At 48.1% G+C, this 21,217-nt stretch overlaps 10 protein-coding genes across 10 annotated transcripts; 5 read left to right on the forward strand and 5 right to left on the reverse strand.

The window, feature by feature from the left end:
- Positions 1-155: 155 nt before the first annotated feature.
- On the forward strand, positions 156-1,333 carry FPOAC1_010272 (uncharacterized protein; the record flags this gene model as incomplete). Its single annotated transcript, XM_044854666.1, has 4 exons — positions 156-216; positions 288-335; positions 421-1,126; positions 1,180-1,333. The coding sequence occupies 4 exons, from the start codon at positions 156-158 to the stop codon at positions 1,331-1,333; spliced, it is 969 nt and encodes a 322-aa protein (XP_044701979.1).
- A 335-nt stretch (positions 1,334-1,668) lies between these two features.
- Positions 1,669-2,776, reverse strand: FPOAC1_010273 (uncharacterized protein; the record flags this gene model as incomplete). Its single annotated transcript, XM_044854667.1, has 3 exons — positions 1,669-2,064; positions 2,127-2,710; positions 2,758-2,776. 3 exons carry the CDS (start codon positions 2,774-2,776, stop codon positions 1,669-1,671), a joined length of 999 nt encoding a protein of 332 aa, XP_044701980.1.
- A 501-nt stretch (positions 2,777-3,277) lies between these two features.
- Positions 3,278-4,250, reverse strand: FPOAC1_010274 (uncharacterized protein; the record flags this gene model as incomplete). The annotated part of the gene is made up of 2 exons (XM_044854668.1): positions 3,278-3,980; positions 4,030-4,250. 2 exons carry the CDS (start codon positions 4,248-4,250, stop codon positions 3,278-3,280), a joined length of 924 nt encoding a protein of 307 aa, XP_044701981.1.
- Positions 4,251-5,221: 971 nt separating this feature from the next.
- Positions 5,222-6,464, forward strand: FPOAC1_010275 (uncharacterized protein; the record flags this gene model as incomplete). The annotated part of the gene is made up of 3 exons (XM_044854669.1): positions 5,222-5,477; positions 5,531-5,673; positions 5,721-6,464. The coding sequence occupies 3 exons, from the start codon at positions 5,222-5,224 to the stop codon at positions 6,462-6,464; spliced, it is 1,143 nt and encodes a 380-aa protein (XP_044701982.1).
- Positions 6,465-6,497: 33 nt separating this feature from the next.
- FPOAC1_010276 (uncharacterized protein) lies at positions 6,498-7,269 on the reverse strand (the record flags this gene model as incomplete). The annotated part of the gene is made up of 2 exons (XM_044854670.1): positions 6,498-7,208; positions 7,258-7,269. The coding sequence occupies 2 exons, from the start codon at positions 7,267-7,269 to the stop codon at positions 6,498-6,500; spliced, it is 723 nt and encodes a 240-aa protein (XP_044701983.1).
- Positions 7,270-7,853: 584 nt separating this feature from the next.
- Positions 7,854-8,234, forward strand: FPOAC1_010277 (uncharacterized protein; the record flags this gene model as incomplete). The annotated part of the gene is made up of 1 exon (XM_044854671.1): positions 7,854-8,234. The coding sequence occupies one exon, from the start codon at positions 7,854-7,856 to the stop codon at positions 8,232-8,234; it is 381 nt and encodes a 126-aa protein (XP_044701984.1).
- A 499-nt stretch (positions 8,235-8,733) lies between these two features.
- Positions 8,734-10,787, reverse strand: FPOAC1_010278 (uncharacterized protein; the record flags this gene model as incomplete). The annotated part of the gene is made up of 4 exons (XM_044854672.1): positions 8,734-8,740; positions 8,790-9,203; positions 9,250-10,454; positions 10,506-10,787. The coding sequence occupies 4 exons, from the start codon at positions 10,785-10,787 to the stop codon at positions 8,734-8,736; spliced, it is 1,908 nt and encodes a 635-aa protein (XP_044701985.1).
- A 659-nt stretch (positions 10,788-11,446) lies between these two features.
- FPOAC1_010279 (uncharacterized protein) lies at positions 11,447-12,961 on the reverse strand (the record flags this gene model as incomplete). The annotated part of the gene is made up of 1 exon (XM_044854673.1): positions 11,447-12,961. One exon carries the CDS (start codon positions 12,959-12,961, stop codon positions 11,447-11,449), a length of 1,515 nt encoding a protein of 504 aa, XP_044701986.1.
- A 4,149-nt stretch (positions 12,962-17,110) lies between these two features.
- On the forward strand, positions 17,111-18,191 carry FPOAC1_010280 (uncharacterized protein; the record flags this gene model as incomplete). Its single annotated transcript, XM_044854674.1, has 3 exons — positions 17,111-17,433; positions 17,486-17,940; positions 17,995-18,191. 3 exons carry the CDS (start codon positions 17,111-17,113, stop codon positions 18,189-18,191), a joined length of 975 nt encoding a protein of 324 aa, XP_044701987.1.
- Positions 18,192-18,713: 522 nt separating this feature from the next.
- Positions 18,714-19,328, forward strand: FPOAC1_010281 (uncharacterized protein; the record flags this gene model as incomplete). The annotated part of the gene is made up of 3 exons (XM_044854675.1): positions 18,714-18,744; positions 18,798-18,985; positions 19,044-19,328. 3 exons carry the CDS (start codon positions 18,714-18,716, stop codon positions 19,326-19,328), a joined length of 504 nt encoding a protein of 167 aa, XP_044701988.1.
- Positions 19,329-21,217: the final 1,889 nt, after the last annotated feature.

The following is a 21,217-nucleotide window of genomic DNA, read 5'->3' on the forward strand; positions in this document are numbered from 1 at the left end:
CTGAAACGACTCGGCGCAAACTCTCGGACTTTCGAATTAAAACACAACCACGCGACCTTTGTCTGTATTGTATTGTATTGTATTATTCTGTACATACTATCTACCTCGGCGCAATATCTCTTGGGAAAAAAGAAATATAAATCACATTCGTCGCAATGGCTTCAAAGAACGGCAATGGCAAGAAAACGCCGCCCTCAGCGGCTGTTAACCTTATTGGTACGTTGTAAATCCTAAAACAAAACAATGGCTTTTACGGGCTACAAGATCAAAAGCTAACTCAATCGCAGCTGGTGGTGGTGCTGGTATGATGGAAGCTCTCGTCTGTCATCCCCTCGGTAAGCTCCCTCCTCGGAATGCGCCCAAACCAGGCGCAAACCTAGAAATTAAACCCGTTTTCAACTAACATGACATGAAAAAAAGACACAATCAAGGTTCGCATGCAGCTTTCAAGGCGTGCCCGCCAACCAGGAACCCCTAAGCGCGGCTTCATCAAAACCGGCGCCGCCATCGTCGCAAAGGAGACGCCCCTCGGTCTGTACAAGGGTCTTGGAGCCGTTTTCACCGGCATCGTTCCCAAAATGGCTATCCGATTCACCTCGTTTGAAAAGTACAAGCAGTTTCTCGCCGACGAGAGTGGTGCTGTTTCTGGCAAGAGCGTCTTTATCGCTGGTCTGGCCGCTGGTGTTACGGAAGCTGTCTGCGTCGTGACGCCTATGGAGGTTATCAAGATCCGTCTTCAAGCACAGCATCACTCCATGGCGGATCCTCTCGATGTTCCCAAGTACCGCAATGCCGCTCATGCGCTTTACACCGTTGTCAAGGAGGAGGGTTTTAGCGCTTTGTACCGTGGTGTGAGCTTGACAGCACTGAGACAGGGTTCTAACCAGGCTGTCAACTTTACTGCTTACAGCTACTTCAAGGATTGGCTCAAGAAAGCTCAGCCTCAGTACGAGAACACAAACTTGCCCAACTACCAGACTACTCTCTGTGGTCTTGTTTCTGGTGCTATGGGTCCTTTGAGTAACGCTCCTATCGATACTATCAAGACACGTCTGCAACGAGGAGGTGCCGAGCCTGGAGTCAGTGCTTGGACCCGTATTACTCGAATTACTACTGAAATGTTCAAGTAAGTTTTGACACTGACAAGAAAAGTTTGGGATATACTAACAATTCATTCAGGCAAGAAGGATTTTATGCTTTGTACAAGGGTATTACACCCCGAATTATGCGTGTCGCTCCTGGTCAAGCCGTTACCTTTACAGTCTACGAATTCCTGAAGGATAAGATGGAGAGGAGTAAGCTATCCCTTGTCGGAGGCAAGTATGAGGAGTAAAGTGGACAAACGACTGGAATCAACATCAACATTATTCGAATCAGTCCTTCTACTGAGAGGCAGACGTCTGGCCACACCCAAACCTGCTTCACACCACGCTTCAAGTCAGGGAAATGTATCTAACAAACAATTGTACACGAAAGGCAACAGAGAAGGATCAAAAGTATAGAGGAAGATATACCATGCATAGGGATGGGGATGGTTTTAGTTCTTACTGCGCGCATGCATCTTTGGATAAATACCAGCATTTGTAGTTTGGACAATTGACTTTATTTTGCAATTTACACAATTCTCTCAAAAATGCATTTCTCGTAACAATTCATACTGTCTCATATCTATCGACCAGGTCGCTTAGGACGGCTAAAGCCCTGTCGGGACGCCGCCTTGGGATGCAAATCGTCGAGAACCGACTGCTCGGTAATCTCACTAGGGTCCTCCACCTCAAACTTCTTCTCGAGGACAAGCCCAGCTTGACCCTCGGCGGCATCGAGGACGGATCGCTTCATCAGGGGGTACATCATGCGGAACTTGATGGACTTGTTTCCGGGCGTCGAGGGGCAGGTGTAGAAGAAAAGAACGGGGCTGGACTCGGCACCGTCGTGTGTGTGGGTGTAGCGGTAAAAGGTGAACCGCGGCTCGGTGGAAGAGATGGCCTTTGTCAGATCTGAAATGCCGCTCGGCGTGGGTGCCTCGGGAACGAGCTCCACTGTCTCAGTCGAGGGGTTGATTTTCTATGGTATAAGCGGTTAGTTTCCGGGATGCGTTGTTCGTTGGACTTTTAACTACTACTAACCAGCATTGTAACGGGTCGACCGCCATCTTGGCCAACGTCCTTCAGAGCAGCAATGGCGTCTTCAGAGATGGGCATGGCAAAGTTCTTGCTCAGGTGAATAGCCTTTTGTCCAGTTCCTGAACCAGCCTCTTGCTCAGCACGCTTAACCTCGCCCAATTGCTGCTCCTCTTCGGTGAGAGGGGCAGCCATCTTGTTATGCGCATCATGCTTCTCAAAGCCCTTGGCGCTCAATTCTTCGGCTGTTGTGACAAAGATAGTCTCCCTGAAATGCTCTGTGCCCAGCTCTCGGACAAATGTCAAGCGAGTTGAAGCAAACAACATCTTTTGGCGCACCTTTGCCGAGTCAGGGACGTAGGTGATGGCTATGAATCGAGGAGCATCTTCGTAACGACGAAGGATAATGTATAGGGCGACATCAGGCTTGAGGTGAGGCTCTAGGGCTGAAAGGTTGTCGGAGAATGAGCTCGATTTGGAGGGGATCGTGGTGATAGGGACCATCGACTCCTTCTCGATGGTTGCGAGGAGTCCAAAGGTGCCCGTTGACGACAGCAACGAGTTAAACTCGTTCTGAAGCTCCTGAGAAGCTGAAAGAGTTAGTTCTGGCTCTTATACAGGTCCTGTATCTTCTTACCTGATATTCCTGACTGCATTTTGTCTATAACATTGAAATGTAGGTGTAGGTGAGATGTCGACCGACCTTTGCTCTGCTGTCAAGTACCCCGCCACTTCTTTGGCGTCGCACGCTTGGAGCTACAGTGGGGTTGCCAGCTCATGCGTCAAAAGATTTACGGCAGATGGAGTTCCACTTACCCTATGCTTGTGCAAGTGGTTGTTCAGTCAATAAATAGAATATCTTACAGGGACGGCGATTGGAGATTCTGTCTTCATATTTGGTCATTACAATTGAGTATTTGTTCAAATCGAAATACTGAAATTTTGTGTATCATCTGTATTATTCGAGGACCGTCGTCGGATAAACCTCAGGTTGTACAACTCGACTCAATCTGCTCATAGTTTTGGCCAGTTGATCTCTGCTTTGTCTTACAAAAAGATTCCTCCACGATCCACTAAACATAGACAGCCTCGATATAACTCGATATCATCATGCTACCATACCTCCATCCTTGATGAGTGGCCACCACTCCATCACCTCAAACGAGCATCACAGCGATGAGGAGAAGTTCACTCAGTGTGATGACCAATGGGAACTCAAAATGATTTGCCTCCGAGAAACCCACTTGACTGACGGTAGGGGTAGGCACAGAACCAGTGTCTGTAACTAGAACTTCGCTAGTGGGAGACTCTGTTTGAGACGCGGAAAGAACTTCAGAACCATCCGACAGCGAGTCTGGGTCTGCCACCGGGGTAGTGGGAGGCTCATCATCAAGCCAAGTGAGGCTGGATGGAACTTGGACAGTTGAGGTGGTCGATTCCAGGAGCTGGCCGGGAGAAGTAGCAGGAGGGTCGACAGGGACAAAAACTGACGAAGGAAGAGGGCTTGCAATCTCAGGGAGTTGTTGGACAGTAGGTGGCTGTGAAGGGGCCACTTGATCCTGTCCAGAAGATGAAGAAGTTTGCCATGGGAGTGCAGCTGAAGCAAATGATACCCTTGACGTGACAGTAATGACAACGGTGGAAGGTACATGCTGATCCTCCGGACTGCCCAACTCAGGCTGACTTTCGGTGGCTTGAATAGCAGCATTCTGGATGACAAACAGGTTCGAGATGTCAGAGTCGTCCTCAGAGCAGCCTCCTCCACACATGGGAGAGTAGGGATCTTCGGAGCAAGGGTTATTGCAGAATCCTTCATTGATAGCCTTGATAGCATTGGGATCGTCTCCACAGCGGCAAGCACTTGAAGAGTTAGCTAGCTGCCATGTCGGAGTTTCCATGCGAGACCTACTTGGGAGATACGGCGGCAAACATGTGGTCGACACAAGCAGCCTGGCACATCTCGGGGGTCAAGACACCATTGGGAAGCGGAACGGGGTTGCTGAAGCCAGCGGCGTCGACAGTGGCACACCCCCAGTACTTGAACTTGTCGTACGGCTGCTGCGATTTGTAGGAGGCCTGGCAAAGGGCGACAGCGATGCCAAAGATGAGAATCAGGAGGCGGGCAAACATGATGAAGTGGTGATGAACGTGAAATGAACGTGATGGGGACGAAATGAGAGGCAGGCCGGGCTGGTGATGGGGAAGATGTCAAGTTCTGAGATGGAAGAGAAGAAAAAAATCTAGAGGATAATGTAGACGAGAGGAAGGAAGGTATGCAGCTGTGGACGATGAATCTCGTGGTCGGCGGGAAGGCACGTTTCTCCTAGCCACGAGGCAAGTCGCTTGCCGCACCTTCCACAAGTTGGGGACGGCAATGAGGCATCAAGGCAACAGATTCGCTTGTCAGTCAGAAGAAAGCCAGTAGCAATTCTTGCTGTTTGAAGTGATGATGTTCAATATTATATGGTGTGCCGCTCTGGAAGAACAGAACACTATGAATATCTACACTGGATTGGGACTAACGCCTATCCTAATTCAATATAATTAAATGGTTGTTTTGATTTGTTCCTCCATAATATAAGATAGGCCAACTCCCAATGCTCTCATGACTTGAAGATGAATCGACTCCTTCAAGTGCAATGGCCGAATGTGTCATACAGCTCTAAAGTCCCTTTGATGACTTACACGTGGAAACAGCAAGCCGCGAAAGCTTGGCCAGCTTAACAACCACTCTCATTGGAGGAACAGTCTAACCATACCTAGCTTACCCATCATGGTCCTCAAATCGAGCACGATTAACAAAAAGATGGGAAAAGAGGCTAAGAAATTGATAGGCCAATACTACGACTCCCGCCTCCCTTCGGTTCCGCGACAGGAGGGACCTGTCATGCCCCGCGTGTGATTGGCCAATTTTACCATCTCAATGAATAATACCCAGAAAAAAGTTGGGAAATCAGATAACAACAGTAGTATTGCGACAGATTTCGGAAGACAGTTATATTAAATAGGACTAAATATCTGTGATATCCTCCTTCAAATATACACAGGCTATAAAGCAACTCATAAACAACATATTGTGTACACAAAGTATCGAAGCAAACATGTCGAATACCGATTCTCCTCCACATACAAAAGAGTACCCTTCTACTCACGACCCAGAGAATAACATACAACCAACAGAAAACACTGAAGAGAAGGAAAGCTCTTCAGCTTTCAAGGCTCTGGGATGGCTTGACCGTTTACTCGCAGTATGGATTCTTCTCGCAATGATTATTGGTATCCTGTTGGGTAACTTTGTCCCTTCTACTGGTGCTGCTTTGGAAAAGGGTAAATTCGTCGGTGTTTCGGTTCCTATAGGTAAGATACCCATTTCCAATTGAGGAGTGTGTATTAATATCGAAATCTTGCAGCCGTTGGTTTACTCGTCATGATGTATCCCATCTTGTGCAAAGTCCGATATGAAAGTCTCCACGAGATCTTCTCCCAGCGCGACGTCTGGAAACAAATCCTCTTTAGCATCTTTATCAACTGGATTGTTGCACCTTTCTTGATGGTAAGTGGCGATTCCCGATACCCTAAATCATCGCTGACACGCACCAGCTCGGCTTGGCATGGGCCTTCCTCCCAGACAAGCCCGAACTCCGCGTCGGTCTCATCCTCGTTGGCCTTGCACGCTGCATCGCCATGGTGTTGATATGGAACGGCCTCGCCGGCGGTGATAACGAATACTGCGCTATCCTCGTGGCTATAAACTCGATCCTCCAGATGGCTCTGTACGCGCCAATGGCAATCTTCTTCATCAGCATCATCAGCGGAGAAGAAGGTCACCTCGAAGTGTCGTATTCGACCGTTGCAACAAGCGTAGCAGTTTTTCTTGGCATTCCTCTCGCTGCAGCCATAATAACTCGTTTCTCCCTGCGCAAGCTAGCTGGCCCCGAGTGGTATGAGCGAGTCTTTATACGCATCATTTCCCCTTGGTCTCTTATCGGTCTGCTATACACCATCCTCATTCTTTTCGCCTCGCAAGGCCATCAAGTAGTTCATCAGATCGTTTCCGTCGTGCGTGTCGCGGCGCCTCTGATCGTTTACTTTGTGGTCATCTTCTTTGCGACACTGTTCATCTCCCGCCGTGCTGGATTTGGATACCCGCTTTCGACAACGCAGAGCTTCACGGCTGCAAGCAATAATTTCGAGCTCGCTATTGCAGTAGCAATCACTGGTTTTGGTCCAAGCAGTGACCAGGCGCTCGCGGCGACGGTTGGACCGTTGATAGAAGTTCCGGTGCTTTTGGGTTTGGTGTATCTGCTTCGCTGGGTCTCTGATCGATGGAACTGGAAGATTTAGGATTGTTGTGGTTTGTAACAAGATACGATGGAATCATGTCATCTCGTCCATCAGGGTGAGCAAATCCGTATTTCTGACCATGCAGTTTTCATTGTCAGCGCATCCAAGAGCAGCACGTGCATTGTAAATATCCGAATGGCCCTTGATTTGCGCAAGAATAGTCGCAGCCTCCATGCAATGAATTTTGTCAATAGATCTCGGATGCTGTATCTCTGGTTGTGACTGTTGCGGCGGAGGCTGTGGTCTGGGACAGCAACCTGACTCTTCAGTGCATGTATTCGTAATCGTAACAGGAGTCGGTGGCGAATACATCACGGGCTGAAAATTGATAGGGGGATTGCCGTTCTCAACAGGACCACAGCCTTGAGGTTGACACTGAGACTGGATGAATGGCATAGGCCCTGAAGGGATGGCGACAGGCGACATGGTAGATGACGGTGTCGACACAGGCGTAAACGAAGACACACCAGCTTTTATGGTTGTCTTGTCTTGATGCTTCACAGCTTCAAGATGGGACTCGACTTCTTCTGGAGCAACACCCTTTGCAGCGAGCAATGATCTCAAGGCCGCGTTTTCACCAGCCACAACCCTGGCCACGCGCTGCATTTCAAGGGTAGCCTGAGCATCGCGACGTTCATACTCACGTACGCGGCCCTGAAGATCGTCCAGTAGCTCACGTTGACGAGCGCGAGAACGACGTTGGTTCTCACGATTGAGAGCGAGAGACTCTGGGGTTCGCGCCTGCTGGTACCAATCAGTACTATTTCAAGTGGCTTGATGTATTTATTCTTACCTTGCGTGGCATGGTGTAAGTGAATTCTGTAGTTATGATCTTGGCAATTGAGATGGGTTGAGATCCAATCTTGGGAGGGATCAGATGAATTGGTTAGTTTAAAAAGATTCTTGCACTGACAAGTCGCAGAGTAATAGTTTTGGGTCCCACCCTGAAAGAGAGGCTTGCATCTAGAACGAACTGGGTAGAGAGGAATTCGTCAGCTGTTCTACCACTCTTTGCGTCAGACTTTATGTTTTGATGTCTTAAATTATGCGTATATAAACAATTTGACATATATGTTATTAGTAGGTAATTGAACTAGATGTTCATGATTTACGAGTTTTGATTATAGGCATCATTCGGGTCAACTAACCGCCATGATCGGATTACAAACCCCTCCACAACTTTTTTCTCCGGGTGGGTAACTTTACTTCAGTTTTACCCAGTTTAGGTAGTTTAAACCGGACCATCGGCATCTTCCATCTTTCTCTCCATCGTCATCAACTTTTGTTTCAATCAATTCAAACACAGCCAATTGATCAATACCACACACCCCTTCCAAGCTACATCCGACTACAGCTACCATGATCTGCAGCACATGTCGCCGCGCAGCAATGCGCTCAGCGCGTACCCTCATCCGCGCTGCTCCCACAGCCATCAACATCACCCGTCTACCGCAAACACCAACAACACCTCGCCGACTCATCTCAACCTCTATCCCCCGATTCTCCGCTGCCGCTCAGGAAGAACCCGACCTTCCCTCTATGAGCCCCGCCGAAGCTGCCATTGCCGAGATTCTGTCCGAGAAGCTCTCCCCTACCGAATTGCTCGTCCAGGACGTCTCGGGTGGTTGCGGGAGCATGTACGCCATCGATATTACATCGCCTGCTTTCAAGGGCCAGACAATTCTCAAGCAGCAGCGCATGGTTAATGCTGCTTTGGGCGATCTTGTCAAGAGCTGGCACGGAGTTCAGATCAGGACAAAGGTGGCTTAAGTTGGGAAGAAAATTACTAGGGAAGAAAGACATCCTAGAGAGGAGATTTGCGGCCATTACGATTGTACGACTACAGACGGGGACACGCGATAGAGCAGAACGTCATGAACAAGAAAATACTTTTTAATTGTACAAGATTTTAGCTTCTGCTACGGCTCAGGGACGCGAACAGAGAGGAAAGCGACAATTAGAATGAAACGATGGCCCGGATGCCATAGACGAAGAAAACAAATCCAGCAGCATACAGTTTCATTTCCGCTTTTATCTTTACCTTGGTGTCGTCTGACATTCAGAACTACCTCCAATTGTATCGTGACTCATCTCATCAGCCATTACTTGAAGTACCCGACACATCAATGACAAATATAGGTACTTTAAATGGGTATATTGTAACTTTTCATATTCTCATCTATTGCGCCAGCCATCGAGGCAAATCTCGACATCCCAACATTCCTGTCCACCATTTTATTCCATCTTAAATCTTGTACAATTTATTCTTTTACATTCTATTCAAAGTTAGCATAATGTCACTCATACTTTCAAAGGTCAACATACCGCTCAACGGGGGAAAGACCAAGCAGACTCATGCCGTTGTGGAGCACAATTCGAGCGGCATCGTACAGAGCCATACGGGCCTTTTGGAGCTCATCCTCACTGCCGACAATTCGGAGGTGATCGTAGCTGGAGCTGAGGACGTGAGTCATCTTGAACAGGTATGTCAAGATGGTGGTGGGCTCAAGAGTCTTGAGGGTGTTTTGGACAACGTCGGGCCACTGGCTGAGAAGTCGGACAAGGTCTGTGGCGTGCTTCTCCTTGAGGAGGCTGAGGTCCGCAGTAGCGAGTTGCTCGTCGCTAAGGTTGACCCTTCGTCGGATAGAGCACAGACGAGCGTGGGCGTACTGGAGGTAAGGACCGGTGTCACCCTCGAAAGAGGTCATGACATCCATGTCAAACTTGTAGTTGTTGATTCTAGTCTTGTTAGTGGAGATCACTTATCCGTTTAATGGTTACATACCGCTTTCCAGACATGTCCTGGACCATAACACTGCTGATACCGAGAATGTCGGCAACAGCCTCGGGGTTCTCTACCTGAGCGTACTTGGTCTCGTTCTTCTTCATGACCTCGTGCATCTTGTCGGCGACATCACGGAGGATATCGTCAAGGAACTTGACAGTACCCTTTCGGGTGCTCATACCGAGAACCATACCGAAGTTGATGTGCTGGCACTTCTTGGCAATATCCTCGTGGCCCATAAGCTCAATAGTCTTGAAGAGCTGCTTCAAGTGAAGATCTTGCTGAGAAGCAACAACGTAGATCATGTTGTCAAACTTGTACTTCTCCTGTCGGTTGAGGAGCTCGCTGATATCTCGGGTAAGGTAAAGAGCAGTGCCGTCCTTCTTTCGGAGAATGACCTTCTCGAGACTCTTACCAGGCTTTCCAGGGACGTGCTTGGAGAAGTCAATCAGAGTAGCTCCGTTGGCATCCTCGGTAAGTCCCTTTTGAGCGAGGATTTTGGCGGCCCTCTCCATATCCTCCTCGGGGACCTGAGACTCTCCAGAGTACTCGTCGTACTCAATGTTGAGACGAGCGTACGTCTTCTTATAACGAACAATGCTGAGGTCTCGGAATCGTCGCCACAGCTCAACGGCCTCCTTGTCACCATCTGTCATTCGTCGGAAGTACTTTCGGGCCTGCTCATCCAGAGACCTGGCCTCAAGCTCAGAGACGTCCTCGCCGGCGTCTTGCTTCTCCTTGATCTTGGACTTTTCGTCAGACATCTCGTTGTTGATTCGGACATAGAGGTTGAAGAGATGGTTGATAGGGTCGGCCTTGAGAGCTTCCTCATCACCCCACTTCTCCCAGGCCAGAGCCAGCAGACCGTACTGCTTGCCCCAGTCACCAAGGTAGTTCATTCGGGTGACCTCCCAGCCAGCAGACTCATACAAAGAAGCGAGGAAACCACCAATGATGGTACTTCGGAGATGACCAGCGTGGAAAGGCTTGGCGATGTTGGGCGAAGAGAACTCGACAATCATTCGCTTCCTGCCAGAGTTGGGGTCGCTGGGGTCTCGGAGACCATTGTAGGGGTTCTTTCCATAGTTGCCGGCTTGCTTTCGGATGGTGGGGATCAGCATGTTGGTGAGCTTGTTGGGCTTGAAGAAGAAGGAAATGAAGGGACCAGAAGCAGTGGGCTTCTCAATAAGAGGAGACTCGGGAAACTGTATTGTTTCGTTAGCCATGGTCTACAATGGCAGCAGAATGCGACTGACCTTGGAGACCCATTCTTCAGCAAGCTCTTGAGGCTTCTTGCCCTTCACACGGAGAGCAGGCACAGCGAGAATAGCATCACCCTTGTCGAGTGTCTGAGTCCATTGGATGGCGGGGTAGATGATACTGGGATCAACACCAGTGATGGGCGCCAGGAGGCCTGTGATGTGAGATCGGTAGATGTCGACAGGATTGGTGTCGGGATGACAGTTGGGGTAAGATTCGATACTGTCGATACCAAGCTGCTGGAGCTGGTTGGCGAGAGCGTTACCGTCGATCGCCATTGTGCGTATATATCTTGAGGAGGAGGGGTGATATAGGGACCGGTGGGTCGATGATAAAGCAAGAGGGCGGGTTTGTTGTATCAAAGACGGTCGCAAAAGAGAAGAGGCTTTATAAAAAGAACAAGAGGTAGAAGAAGAAAAAAGTGTGGATGGAGTGAAGCGCCGCGCGAGCATCAATGGCGATTCCGAGTGTGACTCAAGTGGGCTCAAGGGTTAACAAAAAGGCTTTTGACTCTTTCTTTCTTGCAGTAGACTGCGGGTCATTCGCTGCAGAGCTTCTAAAAATCGCGGGGCACGGCTGCCCTGAAATTCCGCTCCGATTTTACCCCTCCAGATTTTGATGACTGCATTTCAATGTGTCACTCACGGTTTGACAATAGTAAGATGACCTCAATATTTGACTCACGCTGTGACTCTTGACTTCGATCACGGAGCTGCAGATAATATTTGATATCAATTTGGATTATAAAGATTCAACACGACTAAAACGTTATTGTCTAACAATTGACAATCCGACCACTGAACTCTGCAATAAACCGTACAATTTAACAAGAACCGAACCCAGAAAAAGATTATTTTGACGCGCCGTAGTTGTGGGACATCCCCTTGAGAAGCCCATCCAACATGCATTAGAAAGGGTATAACAAGGAAACTTTTGCTTAAACATTGTGATCACCAGCGGTCAACATGTCGTTGGTGCCAAACTTGACACCGGCTTGCTTCTTGCGAGCAATCTCCTTGCGCCACTCAAACATGGTGTTGGGCTTATCCTTGATGGCCTGGCGAAGCTTCTCGTCACTGCGCTTCATCCAAGCGTTGGAAGAGGCTGTGCTGACTGGGTATAGAGGCATGCTGTTGTGACTGAGGAGGAAGGTATCCGGCTCGCGCTTATCATGAGACGCGATAACATCTAGGTCAGCCGCAATCTGGTCGCAGTAAATCTCGAGAGGAAGATCGTTGACGTCTTGTCCGAAGGGGTTCTCGATTTCTTGGCCGATGAAGAGAAGTCCGAAAATGATGTAAGCCGCAACGACGGAGGCGGGAATAGTAATCCACTCGAGGGGCCCAACAAGCTGGAAGGGAAGGACAAAGACGTAGATAAAAGTGATCTGACTGATGGCAATGGTGTAGGCAATGGGAAGGGGAGTGTTGAGAACTCGGTCACATCCTGTCATGCAGTCATTCATCATTGTGAGATGGTTGTAAGCGAGAGTCTGTTGCATAGGGACGTCAAGCTGGCCTTGAGCAACCATGCGATCGATAGTGACAGCGAGGTGGTTAAGAATCTCGAGAGGCAGGTTACCGAGAGGCTTGTCAGTCTTCTTAAGGGCCTTTCGAGGGTTGCTCTGAGCAAACGACACGCCCAGGTACTCTCCAACAGACTTGAAAACGTTCTTCTTCTTCATTGAGCAAGCATCGGGATCAGCCGCAGTAGCCTCCTTGGCAAAAGTGTTGAGATGGCCGATGAGATGCTCCATATCGGGGTAGGCACTGTAGGGCTCAAATCGCAAAGCATGCTTGAGAGAGACGGCGAATGCAACAATGAGGTTCATGGCACCAATCTTCTTCAGAATTGTCTCGCGGGGATCTTGGTCTGGCACATCCTTGCCATGGATCCAGATGACACGACCCAATGTTTGGGAAGCCATTGTAAGCGTGCCCCAGTATCGACGACCTTCAGCATAACGCTCGTAAGCAGTCGAGGATCGGAAAGACAGACTAAGACCGACGACGAAACCCAGAATGGTGAGCAGAACAGAGTTGACTTGAATTTTGGGGTAGTGGTCGTGGATGACTGTGATGGCAGTCGACCAAGCTCCGATGGCAACAAGAGGAATGATGAGCTTGGGCATGATGGAGCCGTGCATCTGCATGACAAGGGGCCATTTTGAGTGCTTTTGGATATCGCGAGGACCAGTGAAGTAGTCGTCGAGATCGAGGGAAGTTTGCTTGCGGAAAAGGGCAGGGTTGACGCCAACAGCGGGAGAAGGGGGAGAGCGAACATTGTCGAGAGGGATTTCGAGACTGTGCATACGCTTCGCACTAGAGCTGTCCATACTTTGAAGGCGCGTAGGGTCAAGCTTTTCCTGTGTGGCGGCGGTGGTGTCGATGGTCGGCCTGTTCACAGCCGTAGTGGCAGTATGGCCAGAAGTGGCAGAGTAGCTGTCGCCCATGTTGTCGAATATTCGTTTGTCAGTGTAGGGAATGCGTTTCCTGCCAGCAGGTCCTAGAGAGAGAGAATGCCTAGAGAATAGGAAAACTAGGTCGTGCGGTGATGAACTGTAGTAATAAACGAAAGTAGGAAAAGGATAGGATCAAATAAAAGAAGATGTAAGAAACGGTGGAGGTGGTCTGGCGTATTTTAACCAAAGGAAAGAGAAGGCCCAAGGAGCAAACAAGCTACTGACAGGGGTGTGGCAGAAAGATTGAGGTCTTTGCTGAAGTAGAATACGGAAAATAAGCAGCCTGAAAATGTCATAAAGATCGAGCAAGATGACTGAATTATTATGTCTCTCTAACAGAAAGAGTCAAGTTTTCTGCAACCCCGACTTACAGGCCTACAGCCCAGGCATACACACCAGGGAGTAAAAACCAAGTGGAGGTGGTCTCAATGCCGCCGCCACTCAGGAACGCTCCCTCACCAATCCCACAAAGGAAAGCCCCTGTAACGTCCGATCCGTTTCGCGTGGCTATTGGCTGCTGCTCACCACACCGGCGGCGCCGCCTCGTTCTGGGGGGACTGAGTTTTGTGGTCTCAGCGGCAGGGCCCGCCTGGGCAAGTGAGCTAGGGTCAATTTCAGTGTAAGTGATCCGTTAGAATTTAGTGAGTTTTCATACTGTGCAGATGCGCTGTACTGTCCATGCTGTCAGCACTACCAGGTCGAGGCCTACAACGCACAACTAAAAAATTTGAAACGCGTTTGCCCCTTTCATGCATACTGCTCTTATTTACTCACGGCGGCAAAGACAAGATGAACCAAGGCATGACATAAACTGAACACAATTCGTCATGTAGACTTTACTTGTTATTGTAAACAAGCGCCACGTCTAGGTCTGAGACAGGTGCAAACCCGCCCAGTGCTGCACAAGTCATGACACTCTGTTGTAACGGGCAATCGAAGAGACGATCGAAAGTTCTAGGGATGGCGAGACACGATCGATATGGATGGTGTAACGTCCACCACGGAAATGCATGCGAGTTTCAGGGGGACGAAACCTAATTGGAGTCGCGAGACTTTATTCGCACATGGATTCTCATTCGATACTGTCGATGTTCAACTCTAGACATCCAAGGAACTTCTCTAATGACTCTCGCTTGACCTTCAATTGGCTGTTTGATTAAAAGGAGGTCCGTGACGTGGAGTCGTCAACTAAACGATGAGTGACAAAACCTCCCTTGCGAAACAATGGGTCTTGACAAAAACAAAAAGAAAAAGAGCAGAAAATAGGATACACAGCCCCCCTGGTTTAGACTCAAAGAACCTTACATCTGGGTCCAGTTAGTTACAAGGGATGGGAAAAGGATATCCACGGGGCTTTTGCTGTCCTTCATCACCGAATTAGCGAGACCGTGGTGGGATTAGGCTCGTGGCTAAGCTTCCACTAGAGGTCACTGGTGTTTTCTAATTTTATACGAGAGTAGCCGCCTCATTGGTTTTGTCGTAGAAAGTCTTGCAACTTTTTCTGTTCTGTTCTGTTCATGTGCATCTGAATATCCTTTGTCTATCTCATATCTTTCTTCACTCCTTATTCATACATATGTACAGATGACATCCATTCTTTGTTTGATCTACGCTTCACCACCCCATACGGCACACATCACAACACACAGTGTTCTACACAGTCCGCCCAAACCTGGCCTCTCATCCTTGCGGAGCAATTTCTTCCAAAAAACCCTCTCGAGCGTCTCCACTGCGGGATACGCGTTGCACTAAAGTACCAAGCTTTTCTCTGATCTCGTTATGGTGAGTCCGTCTGTTGATCATTTTTATTCAAGGCCACGCAAAAGCCAAGATCCTCGTCTCCGACTTGGCCTTCTGGAGTGAGCCATTCGCGTCGATGCACGTAAGATTGTTCGCACGCGCCCTATGCACTCCAAGACTTGGCAAATTCCCATTTCAAAGACAACAATTAGTCTACCCCCCGTGATTTTGTTTCCTTTTGGGTTCGAATTTCGAGTTGGACTGCTCTGCAGTATGCAGTGGTAGCCTTGTAGACGCTGTGAGATCCCAATAGAGTTGACCTGAGGTCGATTGTTGAGTACCAATTTGAGGCGAGGACAGCCAGACAGCCCATGTTTTGGCCCCCGACTCATTAAGCCAGGATTCTGGCATGGACGTCGATTCAAGCGGGTTCATGCCTTGTCAACATGCGGTCAGCAAGCGAGCGAACGAGCTGAATTTTAATTGTACAAAGAGTCAACATGATCCATATTAATCACCACGATTGACTCCATACATCTGGTCTCGACTCAATTCGATTTCTCCTATACTCAAGACCGTTATAGTAACCCAATTGATGTTCTTTTGACTGTTTGTCTCTTTTGCTGTTGTTTGAGCTTGAATCTTGTTTCATCGTTAGCCTCAAATCTCCGGCACTAACGTTCCATTTCATTGCAATGGCGCGGAGAATTAACTTTGTCTCTCGAATGGGGGACAAGTTTGCAATAATAAGCACTAGCTGAGATGGGATTTCAGCTAGCCTCTGATTTGAACGAGATTGGATGGTCAGCACTGTATCCCGCAAATCGGTAGAGTCCCTGTAATACGAGAATGGCTTCCTTTCCGTAGGCAATTTCACTACTGGTCTAGGGGAAGAGGCCATAAGAGCCGCGGGTTATTCAACCAACACACCGGCTATCCTCGTATTAACAGGTCTGTTGTATAAGAAGCCTCAAAGTCACATGCTGTGTGCAATCTCGTTTGACTTATTACGGCCGTTGTTTTTGTCTTTGGGCTTGGACTCTGATGTGTGTCACTGACCAACATCCCTTGCTTTGATGGTCCTGAGCTCATATGAGAGATCCAGACAAGGCAGGTGATGGTTGATGTACCCGACTTCAAGCCAGGCCTGTGTCACCAAATGCCGAGGCTATCAACGACATGGTATCCAGTATGTTGTGTTCAAAGAGCCATACCATGAGAATGGTCCCAACTCTGGATACAAACAGACAGTTATTATTCGTCACTACGTTGCCGTGTTGGCAGTCAGTCGGATGATCTATCAGTGACAACGTACATGTTTTTGTTGGCAATGATGGAGAACCATTGTTTTGAGATTGAATTTTGATCTGTACGAATTGTTCAGTTGAGAAAGTAAATTAGCAGAGCTTCGGCTTCTACTTAGACATGAGAAAATATCAAGTTATTATTTACAGTTCGCAGGACCGATAATTGAGTATTGGCGTACAAATTCTAATGCAACGATCGCAAGCTAGACATACAAACGATAAGTGTAAGACAATGGTATTTTATGAATGTGCATTTGATTGGGCGTGTGCTGTTGTATCACTCTATGATATTCTGTCGCTCAATATAAAATGTAGAAGTGGAGCAAGATATGACAAGTTTCGCCAAATCTGCGACACCAACGTTGATTCAGAAGATCTTGTTGATCATGGACGATCACAGGGTTGGCAAAGTGAAAAACTAAGATGAAGCGAGCAAAGGTGACCTCAAGGTTGGAGTACGCAATTGATTGGCTGGTGACACTACTACCAACAATTGACTCTCCAGTCAAATACCTGATATCTAATAGAACGTAAACAATTATAGGGTAATACATGATGGATACGTTGAAGACGTTGAACCTTTTGTGCTTGTCTATAATGATCATTGGAGTTTCCAGCATCAATTGCGCCGTGTAACAATTAAGCCAATCGCTTTCCCTCTATATGTAGCCTTATTAACTCTACCTGTACCTTGGCAATTTACCTGCATTCCAATCAACATTGATGATGCAAATGACAGAAAACAATAGTATTAAAATGTTCCTGGATCTTCTTCATCTTGAAGTAAGTGGCTCACAAAATCACACTATGACAGGGGATATTGGATCCATATCCGGTCAAGCTAAGCCACTGCGGCGTTGAAGGGTCTTGCTTAGTCTGGCCCCCGGCCAAGGGCGAGCTCCAGCTGTCATTCAAGGGATGGATCCAGGACCCCCCTAAGAACGAAACCCGACTGTTACGAGTATCATCAATCCTTGCTTCAACTTCAACATCAGGACATTCTAGACTTTCTTTTGTCCTTTTTCGCTGCCAACCAATTCTATTACCTCCGAATCCCTTGACAGCCTCTATTTTCGACCGCCATCGTCTCGCCATGGCTGGTCATTGGGCCCCTCGACAGCGCTCCAATCGGGCCCCCATCGTCGCCTTTGTCCTCTTCGTCATCTTTCTCTACTGGTTCCGCGACAGCCTCTTACCGTCAAATACACCAGCGCGCAAGCATAGAAATGATTATCCGACGTTGAATCTCGGCGATGACGATGTCGAGTTGGTTGTGGCTAGTATGAAGCATGAAAATGTTTCTTGGCTCGAAGAATACCTCCCTGAATGGAAGAAGAATATTTACGTTGTCGATGACAACAGGGCCAAGCTGACTGTGCCCATGAATAAGGGTCGAGAGGCCATGGTCTTTCTGACGTATGCTCCTCCTCTGAAGACCGATTCTGGTCCCTTTGCTAATGCGCTGCAGTTACATCATTGACCGATACGACTCTCTGCCCGGTAATATCGTCTTTCACCACGCCGAGCGCTTCCAATGGCACAACGACAACCCCGACTACGATGCTCTCCCTCTCCTCCAGAACTTCCGATTCGACAACCTCAAAAAGGTCGGCTACGCCAACTTGCGATGTGTATGGATTCTTGGCTGTCCCGCAGAGATCAGACCCATTAAGGATGAGTCCCCTGGCAAGGAGGGCGAGCCCATACACGCACGCCACGTTTACAAGGCTGCTTTCCAGGAGTTATTCCCCAGTCTTGAAGTCCCTGAGGAAGTTGGCGTTACCTGCTGTTCGCAGTTTGCTGTTCGTCGCGAGACTATTCATCTACGTCCCCGCGCCGAGTATGTGCGATTCCGCGAGTGGTTGATTGTATCTGCCTTGGGAGATGCTCTCAGTGGAAGGGTCCTTGAATATTCTTGGCACAGTATGTCTACACCGCCCAATATCTGGAGTCTTTGAAATACTAATATTTTTGCAGTCATGTTTGGCAAGGAAGCAGTCCATTGTCCAAACGCCGCCGAGTGTTACTGCCAGAACTATGGCATGTGCGATATGAAGTGTGAAGCAGACAAATGTGAAGGTCAATACACACTTCCTCCCTTCTCGACCCTTCCCAAGGGTTGGCCTCAGCTCGGATGGAAGGGAGAAAACCGGGGCTGGGAGGGTCAACCTTGAGAGTAATTCCGATGAATTTGCGTCGTTAAGGTTTTCTTCATTTGTTATCACGAAACTCTGCGTTGCACGATTAATTTTCTAGACCATTATGGGTTGCGTGTTGAAGAGGGGAGCTGAAGATTATTGTCCCTTGTCTTGTCTGTCTCTGGGTTTATGGGGGTCACTATGGGATGGGGTTGGAAGGGAAGGGCGTCTGGTTTTGGGTTTGGCAATCTGCTATGTCTGCACTGGGTAGAGGTCTTTGTAACAGTATCAAAAGATAGTTTTAAACGAAAGCCAGTATGATATAAACAAATGAGGCCAAGTAATCACATTCCATTGAGTATTAAAACCTTCCATGGCCTAACTTTTGGTCCCCCACCGGAACTTTAGCCCCACCCCCACTTCTTTCCATTCAACTTCAGCTTGAAGCTCATCTACAACTCATCTTAGCTAACATTTACTCTCTAGAATACCTACCAGAGATTCCCTCCCCAATCCCCATCACTACTCAACATACATCAGAGAACACTAATCATCAACATGGATTCAACATCGTCTAACAACTTGCTGGGTAAGCTGAAACCGCTCCCGTGCTTCCTTTCAGTACGCTAACATCATCTTTAGACAAACACAACAAGCTCATCTTTGAGATCCTCAGAAGCTATCGTGATCTCATGAATTGCGTTACAATCCAAGGCATGGATAGAGACAACCAGAAAGACTTTGAAGCACAAACAACCAAGCTCGACTACAGAGATCCTGAAACGATGGCAGCTGCCGAGATAAAAACACAAAGAAAGTTTGACCAATTGGTAAGTTTACAGCACATCTACGCGACGACGACGACACACCGTGACTTACTCAACCTAGCACGACAACATCAAACAGCTTTTGGCTCTTTCGCGTACCATCAAGGAACTCTGGGTATTTGGACCTCTTGACAGAGCCGATGGTCACCGCCAAGAGAAGGAAGTGCAGATTGATCGCGACGTGCAGGAAGTGTCGCGTCTGTTGGATAATTTCGACACAAACGCCATGCGGGAGCTTGCAGAGAAATTTGGAGGATCTTATGAGCCTCAGGCTGTCGCGTCATTGTCATCAGCAGCAGCGACGACAACGCAACCGGCGGAACCGGCGCCTTCGACTGGAAATTAGAGAGCAGAGGAGGTACCAAGGACTCCGGAAAGTACAGCAATGTCAGGTAGAGGGTCACCAGAAAGTACAGCGACGTTGGGTAGAGGGTCACCAGACAGCTTCGTGACAGCACTCAGCTCACCTACATCTTCGATGCGTACGACGTCACCGAGCGGTTATAAGGATTCGAGGGCTGGGATGGATTCGCCGACGCCGACGCTGAAGTGACGTTTTGGGAGTTGGGCTTCGAGATAGGGCTAAAATAAGATACCCAGAGAAGAAATGCTTCCTCTTTATGCGATCAGGTTTTATTACCACTTATTACAGGCCTCGGACTGGCTTTACATACCCGATACCCTTGCTTGCCTTTTGTCTACTTCGATCATTGGTGGTTCATTTGCTTGAAGAGAGGACATGCAGTGATGCATTCTGAGTCTGGATAAGAAACAGCCTCGCGTTCTAGAAGCTTTGGTCGGCTGGTGAACAACTCGTTGGGTCTCAAGCATCGGATTACTCGGGGACGCATCCCGACACATGGGATCCTTGGGATGGCCGTTGGAGACATAGGGGAACGGGCCGCAGCATATCGGAGACCGATACTCTAGCGGTGACTACAATGTTATGGCTCCGGATTGCCTCAACAAATTTATTTTGTGTAAAATATTCTCATATTTTCCAGCAGAACAGTACAACAAGGTATGTTGGGGTTCATTTACGGAATGATGTATGTCTTGTCGATATATGCACCTTGTTGGCTCTTAGCTTTGACTATCATTCTCTGCCATTGTACGTCAACAATGATGCGATAAAAAGAAGCACGTTTTACATGATTCAGACATAAAAATAAAAGTCAAAAATAGGGACGGATATAACCCTGCCTCCCTGCATATTGTGGCGTTTTTGTGCGTGGTAAGACGGGACGGTTAGGCCATGAGATACGTGTACAAAGACCAAGGCTAGAACCAACTTGTGCCATGATACGAGGTTCAGCTCCATACAACACGGGAGTTTGTGCATAAGTCCACTCTAAAAAAAAAAAGACACCAAAGAAATGTTCGGGTTTTTCTTTCTAGATGTCTAAGTAGACTCACTAGTATGAGGTATGTAGTTGATAACGGTCTTGTGCTAGGATACATCGTCATTCTCTCCTGTCGATCGTGGGGCAGATTGGGATGTGCGTGGTAGAAGAAAGGAAGCGAGGCTGAGTAGCAGTTTCAAGTTTAGCGGAATTACATGTCATGCGCTATTTCCATCATGAGATTTCTTGTGATAGTGATTGATAGAATCACGATTGTGAGTCTATCTTGAGTTGTTGACCACTTTCAGTTCTGTTCTGTGCAGCTGCATGAGACGCGCAATCGCACATGCGGCTCTAGTCTAGCTAGCTAGGTAGCTGAGATGGCTGGTCTGATCTATGTTTAGCACTATTGCCTATCTAGTTACCCACGGAGACCGACAGTAACAATATCATGATCCTTGCAGTTCCTGTCGATCTCATGTTATCTGCCATATCCCAGCTTCTTTTTGCGCAACCAACACTTGCTTTTGACCAAGATACTCGATTATCTATTGGCCCAAGACAATTGTTTCAAATATACTCTTGTTCCTCATTCGCTCAGCTGTATTCCCATCTCGTGTCTGCTGCTTGCCTTGTCTTGACTCAAATGCCCACTAAAGCTACCTATCTAACAACTTGGCAGAGGAGAAAAACCAATCCACTTCTTCTTCTTACCCCATATTTTGATGGATCAGGATCAGAACACCCCAGCCATGATAGCGTCAACAATGGGTCTTTGCTATGACTTATGATCGTATATAGTCCACCCCGTGCCGGTTTGGCCTGACTAGTTCAAGCCGTTACCCCAGGCTTTTCCTCTCATCTCATCTCTTTTTCGTTGTATTTCTCGTGT

The sequence above is a fragment of the Fusarium poae genome, chromosome 4 (assembly GCF_019609905.1).
Source record: "Fusarium poae strain DAOMC 252244 chromosome 4, whole genome shotgun sequence".
NCBI lineage: Eukaryota > Fungi > Ascomycota > Sordariomycetes > Hypocreales > Nectriaceae > Fusarium > Fusarium poae.